The following is a 25,329-nucleotide window of genomic DNA, read 5'->3' as shown; positions in this document are numbered from 1 at the left end:
CCAGCACTAGTACTGCCACTACTGGCTGTAGCAGCAGCAGATACAGCAGCAGCATCGCCTGTGAAGCAGTCACCACTACACCAGGTCACACTGCCTTGGTCGGGGGAACTCGGGACTGGAGCGGAGTGCTTGGCCGCACGGCTCATATTCATGCGCTATGTATGCCACTGCGTAGATATCTACTGGATAATAATCTGTCCCCGGGGAAAATTGCGGAAAAAAATCGCAAAAAACGCGGGGAAAAACGCGGCATAACATGGCATAATTTGCGGTGAATTTGCGGTAAATATGCGGTAAATATGCGGTGAATAATATTGATGTGCGGCAATTTTCAGTGAGTATGTAATGAAATCAATCAGTTACAAGTCTCTGGTGTAAGCACTCGTCATATTTTGAGTAAAAAGCCGCCACGATGAGACGTTCGATGTTCCTGACCGAACAGTGCACTGTGTGTACGTGTAGTGCAACAAAAAAGTTCAAAAAACGCGGGAAAATCGCGGAAAACGCGGTCTTTTAAAAAATCGCAAAAAACGCGGAAAAAACGCGGCCGCGGAATCGCAATTTTCCCCGGGGACAGCTACAGAGTAGAGTAAGCCTCTTGTACCGGCAAAGCAAAATAAAAAGAAGAAGAGAAGAAAAACTAAACTAAAACTAAAAGTAAAAGGAAGAGCTACAGAGTAGATCTGGTGCCCACGCGCGGTATCCGTAGCATGCACCTGACAGATTTGGGAGTAAAAATATTGAGCTACGTAAAAATAGTCGTTTGTAGCCTAGCGTAGCGCGCTAGCGCATAACGCCCAACTACTCGGCCTAGCCGGCCCTAGGATATTATTCACACACCGTATCGTGCCCGGTTCGGCCTGATTATTATTACCTGATATGCACACGTAGTGTATTTCGGTCAAACAAATCAATGTTTTAAATATCGTTATTGCTTTTTCAAACATGACATTAGACAGTAGTACATAATAATTATAGTAGTCCACCCCAGAAGGGAAAATAAAATAATAATAGACCAAAACTGGCAACAATCTAACATGCTCTTCATGATCACTTCAACCTGAGCCCGAAAGGCGCTCCGATGATACTCAATCGTCTGTGTCTCGCGGCCCATGCCGTCATCCAAAGCAATAATTCAAAAACTACTAGTATAATGTGGTAATCCCACTTGGGCCTTCGCTATAATGTGACGCCAGTGAGATTAAAACAAAACAGGTGAAATTACCCCAGGCAACTACCATGTCGTACCTATCACATTGAGATGCAACATGCACATGCACCCACGCACACGTACAAACACACGAAACAACACAATACCAACACCGAAAAGTCGGAAGCCAACAGATGTCAGCCAAAGCTTCATTACCAGGGCTTGGTAAAGGGAATTCGACCAGAAATAGGTTTCCTAGGGGTCACAAATCATTAGAAGAGACAACACAGATACACTCTAATCACAGTTAGTCAGGGGTGGCACGAAATTCAACAAATCAGTCAGTTCAGTGATCATTCTCCTGGTACAATAGTATGTCCATTTGATCAGTTCGAGGCAAATAGCATTGCCTCGGTATCTCAGCAAATCAAGCGATCCACGTTGTTTTCACTCCTTCACTCCTTCACCCGTTTTGCGTCACTGCCAGCATCCTGCAGACAACGAGGAGGAGACAGGGGGGACAGGACATACTTGTTGGGATCATAGTGAGTGGTTCATGTGAGGCTCATGCCATGGTTGTAATGTTCTCGGGTTCTCATGAACAAACTATCAACAAATGAATCACACCAATAGTTACAATACCATCAACAAATTTAATGACAACAATACTTCCCGCATGGTTGGCATCAACACCGATGCATGCGGCCGGTTTTGCATTGCACAACAATTGCGCAGCAGCCCGCGCGAGCACATAGCACACTTACATCACCGGTGTGCTCTCGCTTCTCTGACGTAGTACATGTAGTAGTATCCAGTGCTGTGGATAGTGCGGCCGACTCGGCGCGTGTAGCTCCAGCCGGAGCTGCATCTCCAAGAATGGTCTTAGCCTCCTGCAAAGCACAGCAGTGCATGTACAGTAAAACCTGTCAAGGCGACCACTCGGATACGGCGACCACCTGTCCAAGAGGACCACTACAACCAGAACCAAGGGATGCTATTCTCAGTCAAATAACCCTGGATAAGGAGGCCACCTGGTTACAAAGACCACGTTTTGAAGGTCCCTTGAGCGGTCGTCTTAGACAGGTGTCACTGTGCCAGAAAACAGGCATCATTCTGTAAACATAGCACACCAGGTTTCCTGTTCTCTCCGTGCGAGTGAGTGCGCACGCCTGCACGGTGCATGCATTCACTGGTACGTACATGCGGGATTTTCATCCATAGTTCTGAACATGGACTCTACACTGGAGCTAACACATTCCCTCGTGTACCCAAGCTACTTGTAGCAAACCGTACCAATGAAGTGCTTGTAGTTTATTTATTTATTTTTTATTAAAAAAAACCCACATTGTAGTAAGCACTGTTGTTGAGAAGGTTTGCTTCGCTGTGAAGTGTACTGGATGACACACACAAGCATGGTTGCACAAAGAGCATGTAACGTTATGCTCTTATCGAGTACTAGTATCTGGACAATCCAGCCTATCATTAAATTGGAGCGGAACTGGACTTTCAGAGCTCAATAATTGCCACCCTACACGGCCATTCCCCGTAAGCGACGCTACCGTCATGCAATGGTTACGCACCGCTGCCGTGGCCACCATCGTGCCGGCACGCTTCAGGTCAGGTACAGCCGAGTCCTGGTCTGCCTTGTCAGGCTCTGCCTTGTCCTCAGCTGCAGATGAGTTGGCATCGGAGCGACGTGGAGCTGCTGCTGGCTGGCTGTCAAGGAAAGCCTGGCCTTCCTGCAGGGTTTCAACAATGGCACAAAAAAGGAGGTTCAGCATTGATCACTACAGTCAGACCTCGCTTATCCGGTCCTCGTTTATCCGGATCCCTCGCCATCCGGAAGAAAATAGTTGGTTACAAATGTACAGCATATGCCATGCTTACATACAGTATGTGTGTTCGATTATCCGGTTCCCTCGCCTATCCGGATATTTTTGTGAAAAACGGATGTGTGCGGTTATGCGAGGTCTGACTGTATCATCGTAGGCATAGCAGCTTACACCTATAGTGACTGCTACATCAATAGTATATCGGTTGGACCAGAGCTGGTTAAAACGTATTTCCGAGAGTAAAGTTACCGTGTAAGTCAACAAATATTCGGCGCATACCGTATTTCCCCGATTGTAAGTCGCACCTTTTTACACTAAACTTCAAGGGCAAAGAAGGGGATGCGACTTACAATCGAGAGTGACATCCTACATATATGCATGTATTGAAATAATGTGGTTCAAACCTCAGAGTGGGGGTGCGACTTATAGTCGAGTGCGCCTTACAATCGGGGAAATACGGTATAATTTTATTTTCGACCTGGTCATATTTGGCCGAGCATTTGTTGCGGTCGAAATACATAGGGTACCCTGTAAGAAGGCCCTAGGCCTGTGGGGATTGCCCTATTCAAAATTTAATAATAATAATAATAATAATTTAAACACACGGCGAGGAGACAATAATTTGATAACCGCAATCAATAAAACTAGCTGAACCGACATTTGTGTACTTTATTCATGCAATGTAATTGGCCGTTAATGTTCTAGGTGTAATGTACTGCTGTTATGTGTTATCACGTTGTCTTTCCTTCCTTTCTCCTTTGTTCATTTCTCGCTTTGATTGTTAAAATTCACACTTGTAAATTTCACTGCTGTTGCTCTTAGTGTTATTTCTCTAACTTAGATTTTCTATAATAGTTCAATTTTTGTTTCAGTGTCCTTTAGTACAACGACGATTCCTGATGAGTGTTGTACGAAACTTGTTTGAATCCATATTTCTTCCCTACACCATTTCTTCATATTTTCATCGTTTTATTGCACATCATCTCCACCGTTTTTACATTGCATGAATAAAGTACACAAATGTCGGTTCAGCTAGTTTTATTGATTGCGGTTATCAAATAATAATAATAAATTGTGTTTTGCAAGGTTCAGAGTGACAGTGTGTACAGGCAGCAGCAGTACAGGCCGAAAATATAAATGGGCCGAAAATCTGTAGACGTGTAGTATACCCTTGTTTAACCAGTACCTAGCTCTTTCAGGCAAATATTGCATTCCATAAGTTTTGTATTTGCATGAAAATGAATATTCGAGCGCCGCAAGGGAAACTTTGGCCCGATTATCACAATAATTGAGAAAGCAATGGCAGAGTTGACCGAGTAAAGTACGGGTACTTCCTTACTGCTGTATTCTGCTACTGGGAGTGACTTCCAACGTAGTCCGTGGAAACAAGGTGTGTACGTGGGTGTGTATGTGAGTGTAGACTGGTATGTGTATAGTTGTTGCGACAGAGGGGGTAGTCACGGTCATATTACTTAAGGTTATATACTACATACTGCCTTGAATGACAACGCACACCTCAATACAGCAATCTAAGTGGGGCAGTGAAGCACCCGATGATTTCAATACTGGTGCATCGTGCCATTGGGAAGGTGGTTAGCTGCACAGGCTTTCGGACATATGCACCAGTGTGTCTCCTCGTGTGGCACTTTGACTCTTTCAATCCACTGTTGTATTTCTGCCATGTAATTCAGAGAGGTATTGGCATATTGCTCAATGTCCTGAAACGAAACGGAGAGGGTAATACGGATAATGGATGTAAAACGAATGTCCGACATCGGCAACCTTACTTTTGCGGTTGCAGCCATCGTCGTGTCCCGCTTTAGTGATGGATTCGGCTGGGCTTCCTTCTCTGGCTCAGGTTCTGGCTCAGCTGCGGCTGCCTCCTTTTCCTTCTCCTTCTCTTTCTCCTGTCTCTCTAAGAATTCTTTGCCTTCCTGTGATGATAAAACAAACATGATGTGTGTGTTGGAGTTAAGAACAGCGTACCTCATGGTGGTCGGTTCCTCTACATTAACAGGGGGTGGTGAAGAATATTTGACAGGACTGAAGACGGGAGGCACAGCATGCATTCAAGATTGGTGCCATCCTCTCACCCTCACTGTGACGGATGGAACAACATGTACGAGTATTGACCAGCACGCTGGAAAGTGAAACTGCCATAGTGTCTGTCTTTACTTTTACGGGCGCCCTGGAACTGAGACGTGCCCGGATCACAGAACTGTCAAGCGCATCTTAATCGCAGTGGATGCGGCACATCATTCAATTCGGTCTGGCTCGCCAAACCAAGTTCAGTATCATTTACGAACATACACTTGAGCTGACTTCCATGAGAAGGGGCAAATTTTCAACATCAGCAGCAAGTACCTGCCTGCAAGACGTCCAATTACAGTAGATGCCTGATTACGGCCGGTGCAGAAAAGAGAAGTTGAACCATTCTATTGTGCTGACAAGAAAATGTATAGGCTTGTGTGCATAGATCATCGACGTTGGAAGCATTAACACGGCACGGCATGACAGAGCTTGCATCCACACCCGGCATGGCACAGTGGAGCTTGCATGCCATGCCGCACAGGATACATGTGCTCCCCCTGTCGTCGACATGCAGCAGGCGTTGCTGCACCAGATCCTGCGGCTTACCTTTGCGGTGGCCGCCATCGTTCCGGCACGTTTCATTGCCGGCTTCTTCACTGGCGTGGTGTCAGCACTGCCGCCGCTTTCACTGGCTGCCCCGCTCCTCCGGCGCGTAGCTGAACGGGTTCGTCCATGACTAATGCTGCCGACAAAGTCATTTGCTTCCTGCAGCCACCAGAAGCACGGCAATGCCACAATGAGAGCACCAGTACCACCAGTGAACAATGATGCACTGCTATTCCTATTATTAGCTGAGCTTCCCGTGGAGGGGGGGGGGGGGGGGAGGGGGGGACAGACTCGGCATCGTAGAGCCGGAGAGGAGTTTTCAGGTTCCAAGTCATTGGAGGCACTGGCAGGTTTTATACTTCATCAGCTAAATTGTATTGTGCGCCATGGAGTGTAGACTAAACATAATAAATTATAGTGTACTACATAGACATTCCAGGGCACACAAAAAGTAATGCAGCTAATACAAGAAAGTGAGGGTACTGCTATGGACACTGGGTACAGTATTCAGTATGGAGACCAACTACTTCAGTGTGTTCAGAACTTCAGAACAACACAGAAACTGAGAAAGCACATGAATAGTGCACAGCGTCATGTATTGTATGTTGGTATCAAGGTCTTGGTTCAACATGAGTGTACACGATGTCATGTAGATTCTACAGGACCGTACAACTGTGGATTGGTCGTACTCCAGATGTCCCCTCTCAGCCTCTGCAACCGGTGAGCCCGAAATCCTCATGAATCCAACTCCCAGCTTTCACCCTCCAACCACCCACGTTCTCACCAAATGAGTTGGAGATTCACAAATTAAAAATGACTCGACTGATACGTGCAGATGAATGGGAATGGGCAGGGAATCTTGCAGCTGCTCGCTCGCAGATTCCAAACTAAAAGAGGTTCTAGCAACCTGTTACCGCGGCGCTAACCTTCCATTTCTCTCGCCCGCCATTAATGTTGTGCTGTTAACAAGTGTTATCTCCTGTTCGCCAGTGCCAGTGGCGAGGTTACTGCTGTAAAGCCATACATATACGTTCTGCCATAAATTCACTACGGCATGCATTCGCAGACTTGGTGTACGCGGACCCTGGGCACACAGGCAAGGAGTGTTTTTTTTTATCGTTTTCGCAATATTCAGAACACGACACCGGAGGTGTACCAACCTTGGCCGTGGCTTGCATGGTCGTCTGCCTGACGATTTTCGGCGGGCTGGTGACTTGCGAGCGAGTCTTCGCGTCGTCATCCTTGAAGCCTGTAGCCTCTAGAAAGCCCTTGCCCTCCTGGAAAGAATAGAAGGAAGACAGGCGCAGGACGGTGGTCAGCTAACCCGGTGCAGTGCACTTGCCTGATGCCAGTCTCAAAAATCCGAAGCAAATCCACACCTGTGCAGTGGCCACCATAGTGCCATCTCTCTTCAAGTTCGGTGAGGTCGTCTGGTCCGACATACTTTTTCTTCTCCTTTACCGGATGCTCGCTAACAAGAAAACAGCGTCCTTTGACTGAAAAGGCGCGTGTCCAGAGTAGAGTCTAGAGAGGCAGGTCGAGGGCTAGCAGCACACACATTAGCAGTGGTACTGGCAGCAACAGGTAGACCAGTCAGCGCAATGCGCTACACTGCCATCAACAGACACGCCATGAAGTGCATCACGCCTAGCGCCTGAGCATGTCTGACCAGCAGCTCGCCTGGCAAATGCATAGCGCGCGCAGATCATCAGCAGGATCTAGGATTTCGCTGCGGCTCCAACAGGTTGTGCGCGGTGGACCAAACTCAGCCGTCGGGCGCGAGCTGCAGGAGCAGCGGTGACGCAGTTTCGCTGTGTGTTCATGCTCTCCATGCCAGGTTTGGCACTTTTCTGAAGCTGCATACGGACACTGCGCGTGTAGGCTGTGCACATGTGGTCGCGAACATTCGAAGTGGACTGTCCACTGGCAGACTAGTGCGTACTAGTGGCAGTCACACTGATCACTGTGAGCGGGACTCCGTCAGCATTCCCGACCCGGTATACCATTACCAGGTATACCGGTACCCTAGCCTACATACTACTTACTAGTAGTACACTGTACATGAATGCAAACCAGGGAGTCGTATACGACTCCCTGATGCAAACTGCATTGTTTCGGTTTACTGAGTATTTGATGTAGTAAAATCAGGTTTTTAGTGCCTCAACTGCTCAAGACGGTAAACTATGATTGTACTCTTGCCGTCTTGGTGTAGATCTACAGTATATGCATAGCGTTTTTTTGGCATGCATAGCGCTAAGCGCGGTCTCTAGCATGCAGGGTAGATCTACTGATAGACTACATTATTGTAGACGTCTAGACTAGGGACCATGCCAGGGCAGGGAGTCGTATAATACAGTCTGTATTATACGACTCCCTGCCCTGGCATGGTACATGGTCCCTAGTCTAGACGTCTACAATAATGTAGTCTAGATGTGGCAGTACAGACTGTCAGTCTGCACTGAGTTTGTGTTGGTACAGACGTACATGTACAGCTGCAGTGACTACTTTTTTCTTTCTTTTTTCACTCACACTCACATACTAGTGACACCAGCACTTGCGAGTGAGCAAGTACTCGTACATGTACTGAAATACGTATTGAGTCTAATCTGTAATAATGTTTGCTTTTGTGGCTGAACCCCAAACCGGCCACATCATGTGCACATGGCGCATGTACACAGTCATGTAGATCTACATCTGGATGAAAAACGTGTGCTAGCGACGCACGCGCACGTGACTGGTAATTCTTTTTGCAGAAGGATTCCAGATCCTGACATCCGGAATCAGAACCTGGGTAGGCAGTTTTTCACTTTTTGATGGTCCAACTCAGCCAGTGACTACTGCATTATTTTACGCCTCTACTCCCTGGTACATGGTCCGGCCATACCATAGCCTTTTGTGTACGATATGGCGGGTACACAGTCATGAACTCCTCCTACTAGTATTCATCAGGGAGTCGTCAAATATATTATTTTGACGACTCCCTGGTAATCATAAGAATTCATAGTTAGAAAAAAGTTTGTAGAAACCCGATATTTCGCTCCTGAAAAACTTGTATATTATCCACTTACCACACATTTCACAAAAATCGCACGGTCAGATTCTCAACACCGGTTTTCACACACGTGTCCCAGGGTTCTTCCAAACTCGTGTCGATCCACAGTGAATCCCAGTGATATTTCCGCGAAATGATCTTGTCCTGGGCCATCATGCTGAACGGGTGCTGCGGGGCAACTGCATACTTTCCACTCTGGCTAAGCGTGCGGCATCACCATGATCACGAGGGGTAATGGTTGGTCTGGCCATGGCATCAGTTCCCAAGTCTCGTCGTCAAGGTGCGGGATTGCAGGCACACTTGACCCGTTCAACACTCACCATGCAGTAAACACCATGTACCACGTACCATGTATACGCCCGTTGCAAGAAAAGCACGCAAATCTGCAAATTTTCCCTTTATAGCAATGATAGCGAATCTGATTATGATTGAAATAGATCAAGAGACAAGCGCCAGTAAACACACACACACACACTATCTGGTTCACCCTGACTATCTGACTTCGGCAAAGGCAACGAGGGAAAGCAGATGAGCATCGCCCGCACTATGCCAAGGTCATTGCGGAAACATTTGAAGGAGTTCTGTAGTGGCCGATACTTACATCAGGAGAGACTACTGTCTTTCTCCAATTGGAAGTCGCGCCTACATGTACATGTACATGCATTCAGTTCTCTGGCCTGGGAAGTTGAAGTAAATAAACAAATCATCGTTTCAATCTTGGTCCTCGCTTGAGTAGTACAGTAAGTCACACACGATTGCAAGTCACACTGGGTTGGTTTCAGTTTAGTGTAAGATAATCAACTACTTATTAGAGAGGTTACGCACTACGTAAAGTTGAGAGAAGTTGAGCAACTTTACGTTAGTGGGCGGGAAAAACCCGTGCACTCACGAGTTTGCACTCCACTTACGGAAGGCTGGCTATGTAGAGTACATAGATAGGGCTCTGATAACGTAGCTGGTCCGTAAGTGGATTGGGGCACACATTTATGACTCTCTCCCCAGGTCGAACCGGTCGTACACTGCCGCGTTCCGAGTGGCCAAGGGCAGCTACGCGATTTGAAAAGTCCGTATGGCGGAACACAGACCCGTATGCAGTGAACGTAAGACTTTCCGTAGATCGACTATGTGTTTTTACTGAAGTACCAACGTAATTACGTTATGCAGAACCTTTCTATTACTTGGGGGAATACATCATACAGTATGCTGACCATGGTAACCAGGGAGTAGTAAAATGCCGGTATTTTACTACTCCCTGATGGTAACCCATGGCCTCCTTTACCGACCGTGAGTGTGCAGCTCTCCAATGGATAGCTTTCCTAACGGCTGGAAACTGATATCAACTGGTTTACGATGCGATGTTCGACAGATGCGTGTAGTTTCAGACGGTCCCCATGCACTTCTTGTGACGTGATCATATTATATAATATGGCTTGTCCTGTACTGGCAAACACCTTCGAGCCGGCACAGGTGATGTGCGGACACATGTGGATCCTGCGATATCAGAAAATGCACATGCGCATGTGTAAGCATTCTGCTTCATGCAAATGGCGCCAGCTTGAAATTCTGTTAGAACTGAGTACGGTTATTGGGAGTTGACTTTTTCGCCTTTCCATTACCCTTTATGACAGGTGTAGGCCCCGCAATTGCGCAAGCGAATGAAAGTAGAGTGGTAAGGCTTTCTTGAAGTTTCTTCAGAGTGTCTCGTTGCTCTCGCATTGAGCAAGCGAGCACACAATATGAAAATGGATGCCGACATACATGAAGCTCCTCGCGTATCCAACCACCACTCCCTCAGCTCCTACTCGAGACCAGGTCATTATGCACACAGGCACACCCACTGTTGCAGGCTTCAGTCTCTACCTCACTTGTACAATACAGTGAAACCTGTCTAAGGCGACCGCTCAAGGGACCTTCGAAACCTGGTCGCTGTATACATTGTACATGTACAGGGCCTGGTGGTCTTCTTATCCAGGGTCATTTGACTGGAGGTAGCATCCCTTGGTCCTGGTTGTAGTGGTCCCCTGGGACAGGTGGTCGCCTTATCCCGGTGCCAGTGGTCGCCTTGACATGTTTTACTGTATACATGGCATGTACATGTAGATGTGCAGTGCAATTATTTGTCTAAATTCTTTAACCTACTATTGAACTGGGCTTTCTAATTTTTACGGACACTGCATGCATTCGATATTCATGCCCCGTTGACAATTTTTTTGTAGTGCTTGTGGTAGCGGCTGCAGATCGCAGACAAAGACAAAAGTCGAGATCGCCTGTGTTCATGGTGTTCACTTCTGGCTCCAGCATGCATGGGACATGCTGTCACATTATGTAGCCTTGCCTCAAACAAGGGAGTATGTCAATGCCTGAAAGAAACGGTCTGGCTCAATGACGTAGCTGCTAAGTAATAGTAATACTACAAATGTCATGTACAAAGCACAATGCACAGGTGATGCTAGTATGAGACAGAAACGTCACTTTACTTTAGTCTTTAGTCTTCATACTGGGGTGCAGCCTGCAGGTTTGGCCCTTTGCCTGGTTTGTGGATGGGACCAGCCACAATGTAGACACTACAAGTACTGTAGGTGACTTCGCCGATTCTGGGGCGAATGGCTGGTGTGGAGAATCCTGTCAAAGTGCACACGAGCTCACCTTTGTAATCTTTTCTTTGCATGAGAACAGGCAGGTCATCCGTCAAAGCCACGAGACTACTACAATGCAGATATTCCACGCTGCTTGTCATTCATCTCTCTGTCTGAGTCATTCCAACTAGGCTCAAGCGGCCAGGTCGCAACACGTGAACGGGGATGTTCATATTGGGCAGGCATTTTATAATCGCAGCAATTGCGTAAACCTGCAGTCTTTCATAATAAACCGTTTGTCTCCTGCTCTCTAAAGACTTCAAGTGCTTTCCTCCTCCACTTCCTCTCACTCTACTCGTGCAGTCGCAGCAGCCACCGTCAGTACATGCAGTGGTACGGACGCCTTGGAAGGACATAGGTAGTGGAAGTGTTTTTCATTGGGGAGATCTGGCAGCTACAAGTAGTGCATTCCACTTTTATTTGCAGGGCTTTGTCGTCACCTGGCCTAGTGGTGAGTGGTGACCAGTGCAGTGACGCGTACCAGCAGAGTTGTTGTAGATAGAACAGCGGTTCAGTGAATCCGAAAAAGTCCAGAATCGCATCAGTCCAGGCGTAAAGCCCAGTTTGTTTTCTCTCCTCTCTATTGTCTATCGCCCTAGTATTTGGAAATGGCCAACCCGGAGACCCTGTGCTTGTTCGACGTAGATGGCACCCTCACGGCCTCTCGTCTCGTCATCACGCCTGAAATGAAGAAATTCATGGCTGAGCTGAGGACGAAGTGTAAAATTGGTGTCGTCGGAGGATCCAATCTGGCGAAGATTTCGGAGCAGATGGACGGTGATGTGCTGGATCTGTATGACTACGTGTTCGCAGAGAATGGCCTAGTGGCGTACAAGGATGGTAAACACCTGGCCACGACCAGCATCAAGGACTTCGGCGACGACAAGCTGCAGAAATTCATCAATTTCTGTTTGAAATACATGGCCGATATCCAGCTGCCCAAAAAACGAGGTACATTCATAGAGTTCCGCAGTGGCTTGATCAACGTATGCCCAGTGGGTAGAGATTGCTCCCAGGAGGAGCGTATGGAATTCTTTGCCTATGATCAGGAGCACAAGATCCGAGAAAATTTCGTTGCGGCTCTCGAGAGAGAATTTCCCGACTTTGGCCTGAAGTACTCGATCGGTGGCCAGATTAGCTTTGACGTGTTCCCGACGGGTTGGGACAAGACATACTGCCTGCAGTTCGTGGAGAAGGACGGTTACAAAACCATTCACTTCTTCGGCGACAAGGCGTATCCCGGTGGCAATGACTATGAGATCTACGAGGATTCGCGCACGATCGGCCACAAGGTGACGAACCCGAATGAGACACGCGAGCTGCTGGAGGGCCTCTTCTTCAGTGCCTGAACAAAGACGTATGGGTGTGATTTTAATAATGTTTGTACTTTGCTACGATATAGCTGTGTAGGACAGTAGTTAAAAAAAGAAAAGCTCTTTGTCTTTTGACTGCTGATCGACAACAACAGTACATGGTACTGAACGCTACCTGTATATGGCTGATTAGATTTTGTTGCCGGTCCATCCCGTTGTTGTCTTGTTTGCAGTTATATTTTACGATGTGTCCATCTTGGTGTATTCGGACTGCCAACCTAGCTCTCCATTCCGAATTCCGTGTGTATGGTGGTCTGTATATAGTTTGGTGTTTGGTCGTTTAGTGTCCTCTTTTGTGTCGCTTCGACAGTCTAGTAGTAGTAGTGATCATTCTTTTCGTTAGTATTCAGGTTTTTATTCGTTAACAGTGTGAACACTCTTCATAGCATTAACACTCTTAAGTCTTTTTAACGGAACACCGCTGCTGATTGGCTTCACCGGACTTCACCTCAGTCCTGGTTGTAATGTGAGGCTCTCCAAGAAGTTGTCTTGGTGTCGCCAAGAGTATATAACCGGGGGGTATAATTATACTCTTGGTGTCGCTCTATCCAACTGTGCACGCTCGGTCACGTCTGTGCGACTGAGCAACTGTTAGATGGTAGTTCGCGGATCCTGATCTACCCATTTCGATAGAACATCAATGTAAAATTTGTGTTTGCAATATTTGCAGTACAATGTACGATATATTGTGGAAACCAGCTCTCATAATCACACATGCACAGAAATAGCGTACCTCTAAAGAAAAAAAAGTAGTTTCTAACTACTTTCCCCGATAAAAAAAGAACGCCCCCTTTATAATAGGGGCCAGGGAGTAGCACAATACGCACTACTCCCTGATAGGGGCCATCCCATGATCCGGCATTATCGATATTTTTCACGAAACGAAAACGTTAGTTCAGGTCGGACCAGACTCTGCACTGTAGACTATGTATAGCATGGCCTTGTAGACCTGATGTTTTACTTTTAGTTTTAGCTACGGTATACCGTTAGCATACCGTATCGCTCAAAACGAAAATTCACATAAAAGCATGCGTGGAAGAGAAAAAAAGAATGTGCCCCCTGTGAGGATCGAACTCACGACCTTCAGATTATGAGACTGACGCGCTGCCTACTGCGCTAAGGAGGCACCTGAAAGCATACCGGAATGTAACAGTACTAGAATCCTGCTGCGCGTCATGCGCCAGCTGCCCAAATAAAACCAGCATGACACCATGCATGGTCACATGTGACATGATCATGACGACTTGTACTTTACGTTGCACGTTGCGTTGGTTCATTTCGCACTCATCCATCCACGTCCACGTATCATTTATCTACTCTTGATCATACACAATCGTCTCATTTCATTTTCAACTAAAACTTACTTTGCTGTAATTGCTTCTGTTGCTTGGAAAGTTTATAATCGGGAAATATCAGGCCTCAGATTCCATTCACTCACCATGGAAAAGTTTTCTTCCCCTCGCCTAACAGCAGCGGCGACGAAGGAGCCCGAAAGGCCAGCCCAATTCGTAAAGTGAGTAACTAGTATTCATCTTTTTGCTTTCAAGTGTCAGTGCATAAATCTACCACTGTCTGCAGAAGTTTACAGCTTTTGAATCGGGGCTTGCGCAAGGTATCGTTGTCCGATAACTATTGGTATCCTGTGCGTCACGTTGATTCCTCATAATTTATTGTGGCGGTTTCATGCACATGATTTTCAAATCTCCCTGTTTCATGTCTAATTTCAAGAACATTTTCCATCTGCATTGTAGGCCCTGACATACCGGTACTACCAAGAGTGCATAAACATGTTTATGCACTCTTGGTAGTACATGTAGTAGCACCACCAAGCACCAGCACTCGTTCTACATTTGAAAGGTTATTTTTCTATTACACATTTTAAACACGTATTTATAGCATAGAAATATTTACAGAGACCTGTGGAGGAAGCGATCATTTGGAAGCGTAGTCAGTGTCTTGAGTGGTATCAGGATTTGATTTGGCTCATTCCTGGTAATCCACACCATAGGCATAATAATAGTACCGGCACACGGTACACTACATGTACACTCGAACGTCTCTTTATCTATATCGCGCCTTGGGACCGGGCACTGCCCGTATCTCAGATTTGCCCGTATCTCCAGACAGCTTATCTATCATGTGTCATGCTAGATTTTCATGAAGTTCATCTGGCACGTATCGCACATGTTCAGGATAGAAAATATTCCGCTGAGGATAATGTGTGGATTACACAGGTTGGCAGTGCCAAGTATGCACGTGTGCATATGAGAAAAGTTCGTAAAACTCAAAATAGAGGCAATTTTGCCATAGGAACTCAAGCTGAAGGTGCCTGGTAGAAAGACGTGCCCGTATGTGAGGCATCCGGATAAGAGACGTTTGAGTGTACATGATTGTATAATTTACTAGTGGGAGACAAGCTGGCTAGTGCATACCGATAAAGATCTACTGTGTACACTTGCCTGTACTGTCCAGTTGTGCAAGTCACCAGCAGCCAATGTATGTTTTACAGCCGGTGCATACACACACGCGCGTGCGCACACACACACACACACACATGTACGTACGTATGTACACACAAACACATGCACACGCACACACATCCTTATACATACATTCTGATACGAGCACAGTCTTTGCAGTGCCACAAGTATCAACTATCAAGTATTGCTGGTGTGTCCCCAGCGTGTGCCTGATCTTCTGTGTTGGTTGCCGTGTGTGTGTGTGTGTGTGTGTGTGTGTGTGTGTGTGTGTGTGTGTGTGTGTGTGTGTGTGTGTGTGTGTGTGTGTGTGTGTGTGTGTGTGCAGACAATGGACATCGCGTGAGCGAGGAGCGTTGCGTACTCTGCTGATATTCTCCTTTGCCATGATCTTCCTACCGATTAGCGGGTACTTTGCATTCAAACATGTACTGTTAGAAGGTGAGCGTGGTCTTGTGTTTGTGCAGCAAAATTAATTCTGATTTACTTCCTTATCCACACACTCACTCATCCACTCACTCTTTCACGCACGGTGATGATTGACACTTGCCTTTGGAATTTCCCATCCTTTCCTTTCGTGACAACTTCGGAGTACAAGTACTTCGAAGTAGGTGGAAGAGAGAGAGAGAGAGAGAGAGAGAGAGAGAGAGAGAGAGATAGGGGGAGAGAGAGAGAGAGAGAGAGAGAGAGAGAGAGAGAGAGAGAGAGAGAGAGAGAGAGAGAGAGAGAGAGAGATCTAGTACTTGAGTACCGGTATCTTACCTACGTATGTATACGTTACTCTCTTGTTGCTGACTGCCTGGGTGTTTTTCTTGGCACGAAAAAGTGCCACACGAAAATAAATTCAAGCATTGCCATGGTTTTGACTGTGTTCAGTATAAATCTGCTTGTCAGCACTATATTTATACTGTGCTGTGTTGCTGCTGCTTTGTATGTTGTTGTGGTCTCATCGCACAGGTCTGTTTGGATGGGCTGATGGTGCCATTGGTGGTGCCATTGCGTCCGTTGTCATCATCCACGTGCTCATCGCCATCTACGTGATCCTCGCGTTTCGCGAAGATCAATCGACCAAGACGGACTGAGCTACGTCCGCATGTATGTTGTTGTGTTCTTGGCCCCCTGCGGTGGGTCAGTTATTCTCATACATGTACTCGTATGTAACTTGCTGTCTACAGCATTGGGTGTACTTGTATGTACGTACATTTGATGTGTAATTGCCATTTGGTGTGGTGAAGAGTGAAGACCTGCGTGGTTTCTTTAGTGGTGCTCTCCTGTCTCCGCAGATTTACCAATCCCTGTATGGCATCTTTACCCGTAGTTCTGGCCTAGGCTGAGTGGTATAACTAGTGTGTGTGTGTATGTGACCGACTGTCGAACTGGGCTCTGTTCATTGTCAATGCTGCACCGTGCCTTTCTAGGCAGCCGGTAGTGGCGGCAACATTGCCTCCGCTAGCAGGGCATCGGCTCTACCCTACCACATGCCAACAATTCGTCAGGCTAGGCCTTGCTGCTGGCGAAGCTCGACTCGTACTCATTACTTCTGCAACCCAGACTCGCGCCACCAGTATGGCTTCGTGCTTTTGTTCTCATACGATTGTGATCATTGTTCTCGCATACGAATGCTATCAGATGTTGGCAGATTTGCAGCATAGCAATCTGGCTATATCTAAGCATGAAAGAGATATTATTTTCATCATGATGTCACTACACTGATGCAAAACACTATTGTATTCCGACATAATTCGTTTTTAGTTTTTATCCACAAAGCGTTGTTCAACGTTTTTTTTTGTACAACGGATTTTCATAGGAACTGCAAGTGCAAGTACACGTATGTTTGTGCCTTGCTAGATGTGAAGGTCATTTGTAGTGTTCGTGTGAGCTGACGTATGCAGTATGCTATACATGTACATACTTCTAGATCGCATGGGGGAGTGCATGGCGACAAACTTCTTACTATGATTCTATGAACATCCCCCCCCCCCCCCCCTTGTAGAAAAGGCCAGCAGTAGTTCATAACCCCCTTGGTAGTATTGTGTCAAATCCCATCCTGGGCAATGATCAGGTACAACCATTGGGGTACAATCATATACCCCCTTCAACACCTCCAAGTTCCAACACCCGAAAATCATTTTTATTCAAAAAAGGGCACCCGGTTTTTTACCCCAAAAATGGTGTACTATCAATAATACTCCATTTTTTTCGGGCTGGGGCATGTGCCTGTTCCAGAACCCGCCCGACACATACTACTGCCAGCTCTAGATACACAATAGCCTGGCGTATTGCTATCACAAAGCACAAGCCTAAGTCAAGCAAAACTTCCTGAGCTGGTTGTGTTTCGCAACACAATTGTACTGTGGGCTGCAAAGCCTGCATGCAATGCGGACGTATGAGCTTTACTCTTTTCTTTCTTTCTTTCTTTTTTTTTTACAGTAGAGTGCATTTGACGACTCCCTGGTGGAGATGTGAATCTCAAATCCCCATTTCATTGGTTGAAGGCAGGGAGTCGTATTTTACGACTCCCTGGTTTAAGGCTGAAATGGCGTTCAATTTCAGTACTGGCGCAGACCAGGGAGTCATAAAATGCCGGTTTATTTTCTAAATACTATAGGACACCCTGGTGCACTTCATCAAGAGTAATTGAGCTCCCTGCGAGCTTATTCTCTCTTATTGAGGGTGTGGGTGGAACGGGGACAACCTGACCGTACATGTATGTTGACGGGACCTGACTTCAGTGGTTGAAGAGAGCACTAAGATGCAGGGTTACGTGAACGAGTGTCAAGGGCTCCTCTACTAGTCCTCTGGAGACAACACACACACACACACGCGCGCGCGCACACACATACACGCGCACACACACACACACACACACACACACACACACACACACCTGGCCTGGTGTATGTACAGCTGCTAAATGCTTGGCCACGTCGCCCCTGAGAAAGGGGAGAGTAGAAGAGAGAGCTCGAGAGAACACACACACACACAGCTGCTAAATGCTTGGCCACGTCGCCCCTGAGACAGGGGAGAGTAGGAGAGAGAGAGCTCGAGAGAACACACACACACACACACCAGGGAGTACTCCCAGACCAGTACACAATACAACATGTACATGTAGTAACAGTGATGGGAGCGGCAAAGAAGCCACGGCTAAATGTTTTTTAACTTAAATTGCAGGCAGAAAACCAGTGCTGGTTGTAGAGTGTGATGGAAGCGGCCAAATTCACAGTTCTATTTTTGATAAGCAACGGGCAATGTGCGTGAAGTAAAAACTTGCATGGGAAAGCGGTGAGTGAGAAAGAATTTAAAATCAGATTGAGAAGAAATAGTCGCCGAGAACTGGCATAGAGGACACACGGACGGCATGCCCGCAACTGGGAATCAATTCTAAGAAATTTTAAAGCGAGAGGGAAAAGTTTTTTTTACGGGTGGATGTTCAACATAGATTAGCCAATCCATAATTACGAATTTATGCATACAGGCCGGCCATCTTCCCAATGCTCAGAGGTGCACACTTCCTGTGGGGATTGCCCTATCAAAAATTTGAAAAAATTGATAATAATTCTGTCATGCAATCACAATAAAGCTCCGGATTGACGGCGTATGTTGAGTTTAGACAGTCGAGGACACGCACAAAGAACATGCAGTGACCAAATCTCCATCCGGCTAGCGTGGACAATTGATAAAGTATTATGAAATCGAGATGTAGATCGTTAGTCAGGAATACAATAAATTAAACATGACCTACTCGTAAATTTAAAATGCAGTTTTCCCCAGAAGAACGTGGAGCATTCTAAACAGAATTACCATGCTTGCAGACCGATATTATGGTAGCGAACAGAGTGGCTCTAGCCAAGCTATCGGTGACAATGCAAACGGCTTGATATGAATCGAATACAGGAACAATGAAAAAACTATGCGGACGCTTTAAAAGTTAAACTTGAACTCAGTGTATTTGGACCAGGATGTGTAGATGTGCAGATCCGACAAGAAAGACCTCATAGGTGGTGCTGCGCTGAACAATCTTGATTGCGCATGCGTGTCCTGGGATGCAGAGTACGCCACCAGAGCATGCACATGGGGTACTGCGTAAGGTAGAAGGTGATGTGGTGAGAACGCACATTCTGTCACAGCAAAAATGATCCGATGAGTCACTGGGTGGCATAGGCTCTGTGTGACTCCCATTGACAATGTATATGCTGAAGCTCAAAACAGACAGTGAAATCTTACATTCAGCGGAAGCTCGCTCGGAGTCTTCTGACTGATCCTTGTACTGGGAAATCACTATTCCTGGATGGACTGGTTGTGGATAGGCTATTGTTACTGTCACGGCCTGTTGCTACTGGTGACATAGGTGCTGGAGATGATGGTGCTGCCGGCGATGACGGTGCTGCCGGCGATGCCGACAACGGCGATGGTGCTGGCGATGGTGCTGGCGATGGTGCTGGCGATGGCACTGGAGACGCGTCGTCGCGGTGCGGTCGCCTGATGGTGGGCCGGGCAACGCTGCGCTGACTGATGCCGCGCAGCCCGGTCAGCTCCGTCTGCAGTGCCTTCGGCAGCATCTCCTCGCACGGCCGACAGTGCATGCAGGAGTCGACGGGACACGGCGTGTCGCCACGGATACTGCCAATGGTGTGGCGCATCATGGCACCAAACTCTTCCGGTGTATTGGCACAATTACGTCCCTGCCAGATTATAGTTTCCTCTGTGAATGACAATCAATGACAAAAAAAATGGAAAATGACAACGTGTCACCGTGATTTCAGTACATACAACCAAGTGTAGGGGGGGGGGGGGGGGGGGGCTAAAGACTTTCCAAAGTGTACAGTCCTGCTATTCAATGAGACAACAGAACCTACAGGACTTGAGGCACATGTGGAAGAGCACAGGACACTACTGACTTCTTATCAGAAGATGTCATCAGCATCATGCTTAGCAGTGAGGCACGGAGAACTATTGTACATGTACTGCAATAGATATTCGTACTAGTACTGTACTACTAACATGTTTTTCGATTTTGACAGCATGTTACAAGGCGAGGACACATAGTGCTCCTGACTACAACCATAACCCGGTTGGCAGAGTCCCGGTCTTGCGACCATTTGAGCTGTATTGGGAAACCCAGGTTCGGAGCCTCTTTACTTTATATAATATACTGCACTCAAACGTCTCTTATCCGGACGCCTCAGATACGGGCACGTCTCTCTACCGGGCACCTTCAGCTTGAGTTACTATTGCAAAATGCTTCGAATTTGGGGATTTTGAACCTTTTTTTCTTCTTTCCTATGCACAATTGCATACTTGTCGCTGCCAACTTGTGTAATCCACACAGTGTCATCACTTCATCAAAACTGATATGGTACGTGATAGATGAGTTATCCTGAGATACGGGCAAATCTGAGACACGGGCAGTGCCCGGTCCCAAGGTGCCCGGATAAGAGACGTTCGAGTGTACAATGTAAATACACCTGCAAGACAAACCACTCAACAGCAATGAGGCAAAAGAAACATGTTGAGGAATTTCACTCAAAGGTCTGTTTCTACTTTCCATTGCCGAGCTTCAGTATAATTATGAGAGCAATAACGGCGGCATGGAGGCTATGAGAATGACTCCCTGGAATTCAACTGAACACCCTGAACACCCACTGATACATATACTCCCCCCCCCCCCCCCCTCTCCTCGGCCCCGCATAAGTACAAGCATTGCATAGATTTAAAGACCGTGACCCTTACTGTAGACAATGGCTATTGTGGGCACTCCAACGACTTTGAAGACCTGCGAGGGTAGAAGGCGGCCGGCTCTGAGCACATGACAGCCACACACAGCCTTGCTGCCCGCCCGCCCATTGTCAACATCCGTGTCGTCAAGCCAGCCGCCGGCGCGATGCATCGTGCGAATGTCATCCACGGAGTAGTGCGTGCACTCGACGCAGCAGTGCTGGAACCTTAGCACCTGTATGTGTGTGTGTATGTATGTATGTATGTATGTATGTATGTATGTATGTATGTATGTATGTGTGTGTGTGTGTGTGTGTGTGTGTGTGTGTGTGTGTGTGTGTGTGTGTGTGTGTGTGTGTGTGTGTGTGTGTGTGTGTGTGTGTACATGTACGGGCACGAGTGACATAACAAGAATAAAGCAAACATGATGTCATGACAAGGTGGGTCAGTCACACAAGAAGAAGAGCAGAACTTGCACTGCTCACTACATGAATGCTAATTTTACGGCCAGGCATTCAAGGTGTTCATGTTGATGGCTGAGGCGGATAGGAAAAAGGAGAACAACGTGAAAGCTTTGCTTGAAAAGGCTGTTGCACCTGCTGCTACCATTCCGCTGTTCCTATCACGTCGCCTGTACACTGATCAGGCAGCAGTGGATGACTGTGTTACTTGCTCAACAATGACCCTGATCTTGCCGAGCAAGTAATATGAGTCTTGCTGCTGGTGATTGCGTGCGACGTTCATCTGCAGGGTGCTGGACAGGCCCTCTCCATCACTGACGAGACGGAGAAGATTCACAATCTGTGACTAATGGAAGGCGCTGCCTCGTCGCATGCTGTTGGCGCTGCTATATGCAAAGCTGGCCCCTTGAACCAAGCATGCCAATCCCCAAGCATTACATCATGGTATTTGTAGCATTACATCATCATATTTGTAGCATTACACCATGGTGTTTGTCCATGAGTACATCCAGCAGCATTAAATTTTGTAGTCCGTGCCACTTCCAGGCCACCAAGGTCAGTGCAAGTCTGGGGTGCCAAACATGCGCTTTGGTTTGGGTTTCAACTAGCACAACTGCACTTGCAGTACTTCACGCACACATACATGATGCACTCACATGCACACAGAGATACACCTGCATGCACACACACACACATGCACACAGAGATACACCTGCATGCACACAAACACACCTGCACACAGAGATACCGTGCACTTACATTATTCGCGTTCACTGCGGCATACTGTTGGAAGAGAGTCAGTGTCTGCTGGGCCGTCGTGCACCTGAAAACCAGCAGCAGCAGCAACAACAACAACAGCAGCAGCAGCAGCAGCAGCAGCAGCAGCAGCAGCAACAACAACAAAAACAAAGAATTGAAACCTTCTTTCAAAACATCTGCTTTTTCCTTTTTATTAAGGACGTTTAGCAAAGCGAAAGATCGAAAGAAAATTCGAGTCTGGGAATGAGTACAGAAAAAAGCTCGAAACTTCGAAAACTTGGTCGCGAAGTTGCAGTGATTTCCGAAAGTAACTTTCTCTTTTCTCGGTACGCATTTGACTACAGGGAGTAGTAATTTTACAGCCCCCTGCTTGAGACTGAGCTGTATATACGGTACGGTACTATAACTAAGATTCAAAAAGCTTCGAGAAAAAGTCATTTCGCATTGCTAAACCTCACAAGTTTTCTTTTTCGAAATAGATTTTCGCGAAATATCACCACCACCAAAAGTTCGAATTTTCGCATTGCTAAACGTCCTTATTCCTTCAAACTAACGACTATTCGACACCCTTAAACTTCTCTCGCACTTTCTCCTCTGTCTAATATTGGCCAAAGGCTATCGCGAGAACAGACATTTACAAACACAAGCACAACACACACAACACACACACACACACACACACACACACACACACACACACACACACACACACACACACACACACACACACACACACACACACACACACACACACACACACACATGCACATGTCGGCAAGAGCATATCAAAACCAGAGTGTGTCTATCCAAGCATCTTGCGGCGAGGACTGCATGCGACGCTCTGTAACTCACCAGTCTGTCCAGAATAGGATGACTTGCAAGCAGTCCTTGGGAAGGTCGGGATCAACCAGCGGCACGCGTGCATCCGTGGCAATGTCCAAGACCAGAGTACTAGTCAGGGAGACAGCAGACGCCACAGGCTTGCGGTAGTCATCCTCGCGCATCTTCTCAACGTCCACCATCAGGCCCCTGTGAATGGCATTGGATGCGTCCATCGTCTTCATCTCCTCCCGGAAACTTTCCAGATAGGAGCAACAGCCATGCTCGGGATATCTACAAGTGCAACACAGGAAAACACACACAAAATAGGAAATAGGATTGTGGGTTGTTGTTGTTGCAGCAGCAGCGGCGGCGGCAGCAGCAGCAGCAGCGGTGGTGGCAGCAGCAGCGGCGGCAGCAGCAGCGGCGGCAGCAGCGACTTACTTTGCACCCTTGACGTGGCTGTGTGTCATACAGAAGTAGCGCACCGGTACGTAGTCCATTGCGGTCAGCTGCCAGACCTCAGATGATCGCAGCACGGCGCCTTCAGCATCCACCATCGCTACACGCAGGTCGTACGTCCGACTGGGATCCGACAGCTGCAACATAAACACGTGTCAGGCAAGTCAAAGAGGCATTGCATTATGATACGCACATACCGCATTTCCCCGATTGAATCTCGCACTCGGTTGTAAGTCGCACCCCCATTTTCAGGTCCGTGTCATGCCATTTCAAATTCCAAAATACATGTATTCATTTCAGTACATATGGTAAGTCATGCTCGATTGTAAGTCCCTTTGTTGGCCATGACGTCTAGTATAAAAGGTGCGACTTATATTCGGGGAAATACGGCACTTGAACACTTTACGTGGTTGTGTAATTCATAGGACAATGCAGAAACGGGTGATCAGGTGATTGCGTCCTAGGAGGAGCCAAAAAAAACATACGCAACATTAAAAAAAGTTTGTCACAGCACATCAAATGCAATGCTGCCATGGAAAGCCAGCATTTGTGTTATGATTTGTAATGACTGAGCTATTTCATATCGAGTATTAATTGCGTGTATTCGTTGTAGACCCATGTGCACGAAGACCCTCTTATTAACCTGCACCCACGCACGTACACATACGCACGCACGTACGCACACGCACGCACGAACACACACACACGCACACACATGTAGACACACACACTAACCTGGATGGAGGCCACTCTGGCGCTCAGCGGCAGGACATTGTCAAACCGCTGTCCGTTCAGCAATACTTGATAGCCAGCAGTGTCTGGTAACTCACCACCCTCCGGTATGCTCCAGCCCAACAAGAACTCCAAACCAATATCTGTGGGGAAAAGACGGTCCGCAGCATACAGTAAGCACAAGGAGATCAGTTGTGAAGATGCAGAAGAAAGGCAGTGAACAAGAGGATGACAAAAGAGCAACACATACTAATGGATGATTGTTGAATACACCAGCTTCCTGCACTTTACAACTACAACGTGAAATGTTCCCTCTTCGGTCGACCAACATCGAAGACCATGCTAGGCTGGATGTGGCAGCGCGGGGGTTGTATGGGAGTAGGTTTGAGAGGACAATGTTTGATGTTCGGGTGTTCAACCCTTTTGTCCCCTCAAATCGAAACCTTACACTCCCGTCTGTCTATAGAAAGCATGAGCAGGAGAAGCGGAGGAAATATGAGCGGCGAGTTCTGGAGGTAGAGCACTCCTTCTTTGTGCCCATTGTCTTCTCCACCACTGGTGGACAGGGAAAGGCCTCATCTGCGCTGTTTGCCAGGATTGCCAGCAAACTGAGCGACAAGCGCAACGAGCATTTTTCCGTCACCATGGCTTTCGTCCGGACCAAACTGTCCTTCAGCCTAGTGAGAGCCATGGTTGCTAGTCTGCGCGGCTACCGGTGCTCTTCAGTGCCACTTCCTGTTCACTCGGCTGTTCTGGCGGCTGCTGAGTGTTCATTGTAAGCGTATGACACAAGTACGGTTGATGTACATGGAGTTGCTTACCTCTCTTTCTTTCTTATCTTTTCTTTTCCTTCTTCTTTTTCTTTTTTTCTCTTTTACGTTTACTTTATACCAGGCGTGGGCCATCCCCTGTACATAGGTGCCATCATTTTTCTTTGTTTCTTTTTGGTCAATCCGGATTCAGAATTTTTTCGTAACTGTGAGAAAAAAACAACTTTACAACTACAAGTAACTTGAAGTAAGTCACCACCATGACTTTGAACAAAGCCACATCCACAACTGGCGTATCCGTTCCATGGGTATTACAAGTACTAGTACAAGGACTACCACTGTACTACGTGGTTCGTGGCGGTAGTTATTATCATGTATACTCGTATTGCTATTAGTTTACTTCGCCACTACATGACATTGTATGTACCGTCAGCTGTAATGATATCTCTAT

The 25,329-nt window shown here is 47.0% G+C and overlaps 3 protein-coding genes, 1 long non-coding RNA gene and 1 other non-coding gene across 5 annotated transcripts in view; 2 read left to right on the top strand and 3 right to left on the bottom strand.

Moving 5' to 3' along the window:
- Positions 1-1,330: 1,330 nt before the first annotated feature.
- Positions 1,331-7,263, bottom strand: LOC135809510 (uncharacterized). Its single transcript, XM_065322870.1, has 7 exons — positions 6,999-7,263; positions 6,780-6,896; positions 5,620-5,778; positions 4,770-4,916; positions 2,731-2,889; positions 1,915-2,040; positions 1,331-1,641 (listed from the first exon to the last, which is right to left on the bottom strand). The coding sequence occupies exons 1-7, from the start codon at positions 7,059-7,061 to the stop codon at positions 1,606-1,608; spliced, it is 807 nt and encodes a 268-aa protein (XP_065178942.1). The 5' UTR covers positions 7,062-7,263; the 3' UTR covers positions 1,331-1,605.
- A 4,133-nt stretch (positions 7,264-11,396) lies between these two features.
- Positions 11,397-13,096, top strand: LOC135809509 (phosphomannomutase 2-like). The gene has a single exon (XM_065322869.1). It carries the CDS (start codon positions 11,916-11,918, stop codon positions 12,654-12,656), a length of 741 nt encoding a protein of 246 aa, XP_065178941.1. The 5' UTR covers positions 11,397-11,915; the 3' UTR covers positions 12,657-13,096.
- A 637-nt stretch (positions 13,097-13,733) lies between these two features.
- On the bottom strand, positions 13,734-13,806 carry Trnam-cau (transfer RNA methionine (anticodon CAU)). The gene has a single exon. It is a non-coding gene; the product is annotated as a tRNA-Met (tRNA).
- Positions 13,807-13,990: 184 nt separating this feature from the next.
- Positions 13,991-17,012, top strand: LOC135809508 (uncharacterized). Its single transcript, XR_010552206.1, has 3 exons — positions 13,991-14,193; positions 15,486-15,598; positions 16,115-17,012. It is a non-coding gene; the product is annotated as an uncharacterized LOC135809508 (long non-coding RNA).
- Positions 17,013-18,275: 1,263 nt separating this feature from the next.
- LOC135809507 (uncharacterized) overlaps positions 18,276-25,329 on the bottom strand; it is a 50,521-nt gene continuing 43,467 nt past the window's right edge. The window contains exons 52-57 of the mRNA XM_065322868.1: positions 24,112-24,251; positions 23,359-23,513; positions 22,948-23,208; positions 22,096-22,159; positions 20,891-21,110; positions 18,276-19,862 (exon numbers count right to left, since the gene is read on the bottom strand). Of these exons, the coding sequence (XP_065178940.1) occupies positions 19,387-19,862; positions 20,891-21,110; positions 22,096-22,159; positions 22,948-23,208; positions 23,359-23,513; positions 24,112-24,251 (1,316 nt within the window). The 3' untranslated portion in view covers positions 18,276-19,386. The remainder of the gene's footprint in view (positions 19,863-20,890; positions 21,111-22,095; positions 22,160-22,947; positions 23,209-23,358; positions 23,514-24,111; positions 24,252-25,329) is intronic.

This window comes from Sycon ciliatum, chromosome 2 (genome assembly GCF_964019385.1).
Source record: "Sycon ciliatum chromosome 2, ocSycCili1.1, whole genome shotgun sequence".
NCBI lineage: Eukaryota > Metazoa > Porifera > Calcarea > Leucosolenida > Sycettidae > Sycon > Sycon ciliatum.
This window is presented reverse-complemented; position numbering and strand designations above follow the sequence as displayed.